The 10374-nt window shown below is 53.7% G+C and overlaps 1 protein-coding gene across 2 annotated transcripts in view; it reads right to left on the bottom strand.

Moving 5' to 3' along the window:
- Positions 1-4716: 4716 nt before the first annotated feature.
- Positions 4717-10374, bottom strand: part of ap1s1 (adaptor related protein complex 1 subunit sigma 1) — a 47306-nt gene continuing 41648 nt past the window's right edge. For both annotated transcript variants that reach the window (XM_072493384.1, XM_072493385.1), the window contains exons 4-5: positions 9449-9586; positions 4717-6846 (exon numbers count right to left, since the gene is read on the bottom strand). In XM_072493384.1, the coding sequence (XP_072349485.1) occupies positions 6799-6846; positions 9449-9586 (186 nt within the window). In that variant the 3' untranslated portion in view covers positions 4717-6798. The remainder of the gene's footprint in view (positions 6847-9448; positions 9587-10374) is intronic.

Below are 10374 nucleotides of genomic sequence, written 5' to 3'. Positions count from 1 at the left end.
TGAGGAAGATGATGCGAGGAACAATGTTTTTCTGATGCAACGAGTGGCAATGGCCTGAAACTTGCTGCCTACGAGTAGTGGCGGATGAGGAGACGGGGAATGATTTTGAAAGACACAAGTCAGGAGTGCGATGGAATACTCTCCACTTGCCTGGATGAGCGCAGCTCCGACAACACTCAAGAAGCTCGGCGCCATCCAGGACAAAGCAGCCCTGCTTGATTGGCTCCCCCTTCCACAAACACTCACTCCCTCCCCCACCGACGCACAGCAGCAGCCGTGTGTACCGTCTACAAGATGCACTGCAGCAACTCACCAAGGTTCCTGAGGCAGCACCTTCCAAACCCACGACCTCTACCATCTAGAAGGATGAGGGCAGCAGATACCTGGGAACCCCACCACCTGGAGGTTCCCCTCCGAGTCACTCACCGCCTCGACTGGGAAATATATCGGCCGATCCTTCACTGTGGGTTAACTCTCTCCCTAACTCTCTCCCTACAGCGGTTGAAAAGGGCAGCTCACCTTCTCAAGGGCATTCGGGGTTGGCAACAAATGCTGGTCTCGCTATCGACACGTCCTTCCCTTCAATTAATAAAGCAAGTAAGTAAATAAACCCAGGATTGAAAGCTCGTCTCGGTACTGGCGGAAACGAAACTATCAGAAGTTGCCATAAAACCTCACCCGCTTCATTCATGCCCCCCTCAGGGAGGGAAATCTGCCGCCCTCACCCGGTCTGGCCCACGCCCCACTCCAGAGCCACAGCAACGTGGTCGACTGTTAGCTGCTCTCTGAAATGGTGAGGCAAGCCACTGAGCGGGAGGGCAATTAGCCATGGGCAACAGCGGGGCCTCGTCAGCATCCCCCCCCCCCCAATCCCATCCCATGAAAAAGGCAAGAGAAAAGCACCACGGGGATAAATTCCAGAGCTGTGCCCGTCTCCTCTTTGCGAATCCCACAGGACAGATACCCAGTTGCTAAGAGTCGGCTCACACTGACAATACACAATTAGCAGCAATAACACTCCTGACTGGAAAGCTGTGGGCTTGCATTGTCGAGGGCAGAGATGTCACGGTTCATTAGAATTTGATTGGGACCATTTGCGTTCTTGGTGGCAAATGACGTGTTTGATGTAATCAGTTGTTTCTTGGCTCAGTCACCATTGTTCCTATATTTAGTCACTTCCCCCCACGAACGGTGCAGCCTCAAAAATCTGGACTGGATTTTCAAGTAAATGGATTTTCCTTTCATGCTATGAACATGGAACATACAGTGCAGAAGGAGGCCACTCGGCCCATCGAGTCTGCACCGACCCACTTAAGCCCTCACTTCCCCGTAACCCAATAATCCCTCCGAAACGGTTTTTTTGGTCACTAAGGGCAATTTATCACGGCCAATCCACCTAACCCGCACGTCTTTGGGCTGTGGGAGGAAACCGGAGCTCCCGGAGGAAACCCACGCACACACGGGGAGGATGTGCAGACTCCGCACAGACAGTGACACCGACCACCACAAGCGAGGGACAGGCAGCTAATTACAGGCCAGTCAGTCTGGCCTTGTGGTGGAAAATGATTGGAATGAATTCTGAGGGTCGGGATTAAATGTCACTTGGAAAGGCAGATATCTGGGCGGCACAGTGGTTAGCACTGCTGCCTCATGACGGGTCCGAGGACCCGTGTTCGGCCTCGGATCACTGCTCATGTGGCGTTTACATATTCTTCCTGTGTCTGCATGGGTCTTACCCCCCACAACCCGAAGATGTGCAGGGTAGGTGGCTTGATCATGCTAAATTGCCCCTTCATTGTGGTTTTTTTGTAAGACAGGTTAATCAAGGACAGTTAGCACGGATCTGTTAAGGGAAGGTCGTGTCTGACTAGCTGGATAGAATGTATTGAGAAAGTAACCAGGATTGATGAGGGAAGTGCGGTTGATGTGATCTACAAAACCAGACTTTTGACAAGGCCCCACATGTCAGATTGGTTTAACAAAAAAGTAAAAACCCATGGGATCCAGGGGCCTGTGACAGACTGTAACCCCGTGCTGTACCTGTCCTGGGAGTGTTTGATGGGGACAGTGTAGAGGGAGCTTTACTCTGTATCTAACCCTGTGCTGTACCTGTCCTGGGAGTGGTTGATGGGGACAGTGTAGAGGGAGCTTTACTCTGTATCCAATCCCGTGCTGTACCTGTCCTGGGAGTGCTTGATGGGGACAGTGTAGAGGGAGCTTTACACTGTATCCAATCCCGTGCTGTACCTGTCCTGGGTGTGTTTGATGGGGACAGTATAGAGGGAGCTTTATTCTGTATCTAACCCCGTGTTGTACCTGTCCTGGGAGTGTTTGAAGGGGACAGTGTAGAGGGAGCTTTACTCTGTATCTAACGCCGTGCTGTACTGTCCTGGGAGTGTTTGATGGCGGCAGTGTAGAGGGAGCTTTCCTCTGCATCTAACCCCGTGTCGTGCCTATCCTGGGAGAGTTTGATGGGGACAGTGTAGAGGGAGCTTTACTCTGTCTCTTACCCTGTGCTGTACCTGTCCTGGGAGTGTTTGATGGGGACAGTGTAGAGGGACCTTTAGTCTGTATCTAACCCCGTGCTGTACCTGTCCTGGGAGTGTTTGATGGGGACAGTGTAGAGGGACCGTTACTCTGTATCTAACCCCGTGCTGTACCTGTCCTGGGAGTGTTTGATGGGGACAGTGTAGAGGGACCGTTACTCTGTATCTAACCCCGTGCTGTATCTGTCCTGGGAGTGTTTGATGGGGACAGTGTAGAGGGAGCTTTACTCTGTATCTAACCCCGTGCTGTACCTGTCCTGGGAGTGTTTGATGGGGACAGTGTCGAGGGAGCTTTACACTGTATCTAACCCGTGCTGTACCTGTCCTGGGAGTGTTTGATGGGGACAGTGTAGAGGGACCTTTACTCTGTATCTAACCCCGCGCTGTATCTGTCCTGGGAGTGTTTGATGGGGACAGTGTAGAGGGACCTTTACTCTGTATCTAACCCGGTTCACAACACTCCCCTGCCTCGTGCTGAAAAGACGATGTCACGGGGTCAATTATGAATCAAAGCTCAGACAAGTGGAATGCACCAGTTCAATGTTTAATAAATAAAAACTCCAATTTCACAGATTTACACGGATCTTTTCACTTCACAAGTAATCCAAAAATAAACATTCAAAATTCTGGTCAGACAGGAGTGGAGCCTGAAGTCAGGTAAAATCTCACATCATTCTGGCTGTGCGATAGAGAGCAATAATTAAAAAATAAACACACTCATTTACAGCTGCCTCAGCTTGCCCTGACGTCTTCCTGGTGACCGTGTGCACCATCTTGTAGCACAAGAGGTCTTTGTTACACCTCAACGGCCCCCTCTCCAAGGCCTTGGCGCTCTTCCAAAGGTGCGGTGCCCAGACAGGGCACACTGCTGCAGTCGAGGGCTAGTCCGTCAGTAATTATTCCGACAGAATTTAGCGCCAGGCTGTTGGGGAGAAACTGAAAAGAGACATCTCCTGTTCTCGTCCTTTGTAGCCCAACATGTTGCCTCTCTTCGGAGACAGGTTGGGCAGCAGAGGGCGGCCAAGAGTGGTGCACAGGAGAGTGGCGCCCGAGGTCTGGGTCATGACTCCAATTGGGGAGGGGTGGTGGGTGATCATGGAAACATCCAACGGGGTTCATGAGGAATAAAATCATTATCAACCACCGTCCCTTAGGAAGTAACCAGTCACAAGCTGAACAGCCAGCATTGAACACTTTTGATTGGCTGCAGTGCCTCTCATTAGTAAGGGTGCGTCTCGTCTTGCCGACGGATATACATCCCCCCCCCCCCCGAGCAGCGGCAAGCGAGGTGCACTGGGATTTAATGGCTGGCAGCAGCCCCGTCAAGGAGAGCTCGAGATCTTCGCATTTACCTGATGTCTTACTTGTTGATCGATAACATACAGAATATAAATGATCAAACTTGTTTTTTATGTTGTTTTTGTTAGCGTCTGGAGCCCAAGTTAATTTTCCAAGGGTTAAAATCAGGTCGAATTGGAAAATAGTTAGGAAGGACCTGGAATACTTCCCTACATTTAGCGTTAATATGGGATTTCTGGTTAAAAAACAAACTCCTTTAAAATAGATCAAAGTCAGCATTACTCATGTTGTATAAACAGCAAGCATAATTAAATTTAAGAGAAAAACACAATTCGTCTTGAACAAATGAGAACAGCAGATTCTGCCATTTTGGAAGGTGACATAGGAGAGAGAGGGAGGGAGAGAGACAGAAAGAGAGAGAGAGAGAGAGAAGAGGGAGAGAAAGGTGGGAGAGAGGGAGGGGGGAGAGAGAGAGGGGGAGAGAGAGAGGGTGGGAGAGAGAGGGGGGAGAGAGAGGGGGGAGAGAGAGGGGGGAGAGAGAGGGGGGAGAGAGAGGGGGGGAGAGAGAGGGGGAGAGAGAGGGGGAGAGAGAGGGGGGGAGAGAGAGGGGGGGGAGAGAGGGGGGAGAGAGAGGGGGGAGAGAGGGGGGAGAGAGGGGGGGAGAGAGGGGGGGGAGAGAGGGGGGAGAGAGGGGGGGGAGAGAGGGGGGAGAGAGGGGGGGGAGAGAGGGGGGGGAGAGAGGGGGGGGAGAGAGGGGGGGGAGAGAGGGGGGGGGAGAGAGGGGGGGAGAGAGGGGGGGAGAGAGGGGGGGGAGAGAGGGGGGGAGAGAGGGGGGGAGAGAGGGGGGGAGAGAGGGGGGGAGAGAGGGGGGAGCGAGAGGGGGGAGAGAGATGGAGAGAAAGAGAGGGGGAGAGAGAGAGAGGGGAGGGAGAGAGGGTAGATAGAGATAGATTGAGAGAGGGGAGAGGGAGTGAGGGGGGAGATAGAGAGGGGACATAGAGAGAGCGCGAGAGAGAGAGAGAGAGGGGGAGAGGGAGAGGGAAAGAGAGGGGGGAGATAGAGAGGGGAGAGAAAGAGGGGGGGAGATAGAGAGGGGAGAGAAAGAGGGAGAGAGAAAGAGGGGGAGAGAGAGTGAGGGGAGATAGAGAGAGAGGGGACATAGAGATAGAGTGAGAGAGAGGGGAGAGAGAGGGGAGAAGGGAGAGAGGGGGAAGAGAGAGGAAGAGCGAGAAAGGGGAGGGAGAGAGAGAGGATAGAGAGAGAGAATAGAGAGGGAGGAGAGAGAGCGAAAGGTAGAAAGAAAGAAAGAGAGAGAGGAGAGAGAGAGAGGAGAAAGAGAGGGGGGAGAGAGAGAGAGAGAGAGAGAGAGAGAGAGAGAGATTAGCTATGTGGGCAAGACACAATTTAGAGCCCACCACCCATTCACCAATTAGTGCTTTGATTCGTTAATCAGTGCGTGACCTGGATGGGAGGCGTTGGGGAGGAGAATGTGGGGCGTTTATGATCCTGGAGAAGCCATCCTGTGAAAAGGAGGTCACCTTATCGGTCTGGGCTTTGAACGATAGCTCGGAGGTGTGAAGTCTGGTTCAAACCTGAACTGGACAAAGCAGTCACATGCTGACTTGCTCCCTCAAGAACCTCTGAGGATTGAACTCGTTGGGATGGGAGCTTTGCGCCCTCACCCATGAGCTCAGCTTGTGAGATCGGAGATCATTGTTATGGCAGAACCACTTCGCAATCGAGGGAGGGGTGCCTTGGAATTCCCGGGTTCTGCCCCAAACTCCCAACGGTGTGATGCCATTGCTACGAACCGGCTACATCTTACCCCAGGCACCGCCATTTCTCATCCAGACGCAGAGTTTGAAACCAGATTGCACCGCGTGACAGGGCACGCGATAGACAAGGCCCATACCATCCCCTCATGGTGTCACGTCGCACACCCAGCACCCCTCCGCAACCTCAGAGGCACATGGACATATAAGCACTGGGGGCCAACAATCAGCGGCAACACACGAAACACACCATCCCACAAAGCACCGGGGATTGAGCAGAAACGGATCAAAATCCCTCCTGGGTGAACCTTCCCTACCTGCAAAAAACCCCCCCCCGGAAGACCATTCAGCTGCAGTTCGACAACCTGCTGACGATGAAACCCTGTGTTGCCTTTCGGAACGTGGGTACGCTCATCTTTAGGAGGTCGGTGAGGCCGAACCCTTTAGAAAATGGGTGCAGATTCCCCATTGCGAGCGCCTTGACAATCACTGCAGGGAATTGAGGGGGTGGGGGCTGGTGGCGAGTGCCACGGCGAAGGCTCTTCCATCTCCGGATCTGAGTCCAGTCAGTCCTCTAGTGAAGGAAAACAATTCGCAGCCCTTCCAGCTTCCACGTCGAATGTGCATCCCGGCGAAGATCCCCAACATTATTTTGCGTGACACCTACCGTCTGCTAACCGGTTTCCTCCGCGCAGGCACACGCACTCACACATACACACACAGGAACAGATGCCGAAAAATGAAGTGTTTCTAGCACAAGTCCCTTCTTTGAAATGGGAGCACTGGACAAGAGTAAGAAAATCACTTCCATCTGTCTGTAATAAAGACCTCAGCCCCTGGTTTTACATTAGTTCCCACCATGCCTCCCAAGACCCAACCCTGACTGCACACCTTCTCCCCACCACCTCCCAGTTAATTCATCAGATCCCGCCTGGCCCCGATACAGCGGCTAGACATTTCCCGAGGGTCGGAACCCCAACCGCTCCCGTCTCCTCAAACCCAGGTGGGCGAGAGGAAATTCAGGGCGGGAAGCAAGTTCGATTCTTTACTTCAGACAGACAGCGGACTCCACGGGACCAATACAAAACGCAGGTACTGTTTTAATTCACCCCACCAACCCCCACCCTCCCACCCAGTCAATCAAGACCTCTTTGAATCAGCTGTGCGTTGGGCCTGTGGAGCTAAGCCAGTCCCATCTCCTCGAGAACACCACGGGGAGATTCGTCATCCTGCATCAACAAAAAAAAAAGTGGGGGGGTGGGGGGGGGAGGAAAGAGGAGGAGAAAAAATATTAATTGTTGCAACAACGCGTAAATGGTGCAACTCAGAAAATTAGCTCAAAGATTTAATCGGAGGACCATCGCACCTCCTCAGGCAAGGTGGAGAAGGCGGGGAGGGAGTGCCTTCATGACTAAACTCAGCCGGTACGGGCATGGAATTCCACATACCAGCCGTGCAGCCGACTGAGCTAAACCGGCCTCCTGGCCGTGCTAATGTCACTGGGCCAAGCGATCCAGAGGCCCCCGGGCGCGAGTGTTCTGGGGGACACGGGTTCAAATCCCACCGCGGCAGCTGGTGGAATCGAAACTCAAATGGGTAAATGTGCAACGTGAAGCTCTGAAACAGCCCAGCGGGCCCACTCAGTTCGAGGGCAATCCGCTGGGTGTCACCCAGCAGAACATGATCGCGGAGGCGGTTTGTCCAGGTTCTGATCGTGCTCCCCCCCCCTGCATTTGTGCGAGTGTCGATTTCTGCGGTTATTCCTTTTACTTTGGAGGTGGGGAAGGTGGCCAGCAGAGGTTCATTGGCCTCTTGCCGTTCGGCGTTGAAATGAAGAATGAGGAGCGGTTGAGGACTCTGGGTCTGTACCCGTTGGAGTTTAGAAGGGTGAGGGGGGGGATCTTATTTAAACTTACAGGATACTGCGAGGCCTGGATAGAGCGGACGTGGAGAGGATGTTTCCACTTGTAGGAGAAACTAGAAGCAGAGGCCACAGCCTCAGACTGAAGGGACGATCCTTTAAAACAGAGATGAGGAGGGATTTCTTCAGCCAGAGGGTGGGGAATCTGTCAGACCTTTTGCCGCAGAAGGCTGCGGAGGCCAAATCACGGAGTGTCTTTCAAGACAGAGGTAGATAGGTTCTCGATTAATGAGGGGATCAGGGGTTATGGGGAGAAGGCAGGAGAATGGGGATGAGAAAAATATCAGCCGCGATCGAATGGCAGAGCAGACTCGATGGGCCGAGTGGCCTAATTCTGCTCCTGTGTCTTACGGCCTAATGCTCTCCTCGGTGGTTGTATGTTCTCCTCGAAACGGAATCCAGTGCCCAACATCGGGGACTTAAAAAAAAAAAAAGAGGTGATGGCTGCAACCAGTCAAGTCCCAAACGAGGGGTACACAACACCGTCAGGGAGGCGGCGAAAGACAGCGATGAGGGTACTCCGTTGACCGTGCCTTCTTCGCTAGTGAATGGTCAAAAAAACAACCAAATTACACAGAATGGCAAGGTTCAAGGCCCCGCTCCAGGGCCTTGTTGGTCGAGGTTGGGGCTTGGCCTGTTATTGTTTGCAATAGACAAAGCAATGTGCTGGCCTCTTGATGGCCAGCGGCTCAGTTCGAGGGCGGTCCTCAGGGCCAGCCTCAGCTGGCTCAGGGTGTCGGGGCGACTGAGGAATTCAGTCACAGGAAAGGGGGCTGGATTCGCTGCAGCCCCCGCGCCGAAATCGCGTTTGGCGCGGGGAATCCAATTGCACGCCCATGTCGGGTCCGGCGATTCTCCGGGAGCCGAGCGTGTTCGCGGAGAACTCCGTGCGGCTGGGGGGGGCCCGGTCAGGAAGCTCGCGCGGCGGCTGCAGACTCAGTCCGCGGCCCCCTGGGGGCGGGGGGGGGGCCTTATAGGCGGTCGGGGGACAAATCGGGGCGGTCGGATCTTTGGGGGCGCGGCCGATCGGGAGGGCTTATATTTTTCAGCTGCCTCCGTGGTCCGTGTCCGACATGGCACTTGGCGCGGCTGCTGGGGGCCGCCGTCGTGCGTATGCGCGGACTCCAAACCGCAAGTGCGGGGGCCTGTCTCCGCAGCTACAGCTGCGTGAATCACTCCGGGTCCCTGCTCGGCCCCTGAAGGTGAGTGAATTGCTGACCTTTTTTATAGGAAACTCCAGAATAAAACTCCAACGTTTTTACGCCGGCGTGGGGACATTGTCTCATTTTGGGAGAAACCAGCCCCCGGAATTGTGCCATGGTCCAAAGAGAAACTAACAGAGAGAGGGGGGGAGCGGGTGGTGAGAGAACCAAGTCCTGGGGGAGTGAGCGGACGGAACAGTGGTCTCCACAGACCCAAGCAACTCGCTGCATCATTTTAGCTCAGGACATGGCGGCGACAGAGCAAAACAGTTTTCATGACTGCCTTGTTAGGGTTTTATCATCGTCGCGTGCTCCAAATGGCTATTCGCCACTTTCCGTTTCGCCCGCTGGTGACTGGACACCCTAACGTCATTCTCTCATCCGAAATATTCCCCGGACCAAAAAAAAAAAGAGGTCGCGTGACTGAGCAAGATCGCTCGTTCAAGAGGGGATAGTACGGCAGGGCAGGTTGAATGGCCTCCTTCCTCTGCTACAGGTTTCCCAGGCTCGGAGATTTTCCAGGGGTTTCGAATCGGTTTTCTGTCGCGCCTCTCCCCGGAACAGCGCGTGGGGTTCCGGGGAACTGCACAAGGCGCCGTGGCTGCAGGGAGGGGGGGGGGGGGACGCAGAGGGCCGCTTTACCGGTTTGCCTGCGTCCCCCCGGTGTTCGCAACATGCCCAACAGGGGGGCCCCAATCCCACACCCACCTCCTGCATCAGGTCTGCCTGCTCGATGGCCTTCAACACGTTCTTTTTCGATGTATCTTGGATCTCGCCCCCCATAATGAACTCGTCCAGGATGAAATAGGCCTTTTCGAAGTTGAAGATTATATCCAATTCGCATACCTGCAAATCAACAGGGAAAAAGGAGCAGTTAAATATTTGGTGGGCGGAGGTGAAACCAGCTAGGTTTACCTTACCAGTATTGGTTATACTCCCTAATTAGTCCAAGGGTCTGTGCTTCAAAGCCTAGTCCAACATGATACTGAGCTATACGGACCCCAAGGTCCCTACCGCCGCTCCAAATCTTGGGTTCAGTCCGCACAATTTTCAGAATTCTTTCACACGGCCAATATCCCTATTCCCACATCCTGCACCTCCCGGTTGTCAAATTGGTGCCCAAGATCGACAGGTTGTTGGTGAAGCAGAAACCAAGGTATAAAGTTTTTCTTTATTGAGTCTATTGGCTTGTTCAATCTCACAGCTCTCCTCCCCCACAAACCACTGACCCAGCTACCCCCCCCCCTTCCTTCATCAAAGACAATTAATGCCCATCACCGGTTTCTCTTAACTGTAACTGGGCAATTGACATTAACAATGTAATTGGTAAGACATTGACACCCAACATCATGCTGGCGTCGCTGAAATTTGGGTGATGACAGGCAGTCGGGAGAAGCTGTGTTTGACTGGCTGCAGAAATACAACACTTTTGAATTCGGTACCCTGTATCCTTGCGGGCTGTCCCACAGGATGGAGGACCACTTGCTCCCAAACTGGCTCGATGGGCTCCGAGAAGCCAGTCCAACGTGCCCTCTGCAGACTCCGTCGGGAGTGGTGTCGGAGGGTGGATAGGCCAGTCGTCTGGAAGTTAGCGGCCTCCCTCCGAAGCCTCGACTTCCCCGCTGCGCGTTCCG

The sequence above is a fragment of the Scyliorhinus torazame genome, chromosome 31 (assembly GCF_047496885.1).
Source record: "Scyliorhinus torazame isolate Kashiwa2021f chromosome 31, sScyTor2.1, whole genome shotgun sequence".
Classification (NCBI taxonomy): Eukaryota; Metazoa; Chordata; class Chondrichthyes; order Carcharhiniformes; family Scyliorhinidae; genus Scyliorhinus; species Scyliorhinus torazame.
This window is presented reverse-complemented; position numbering and strand designations above follow the sequence as displayed.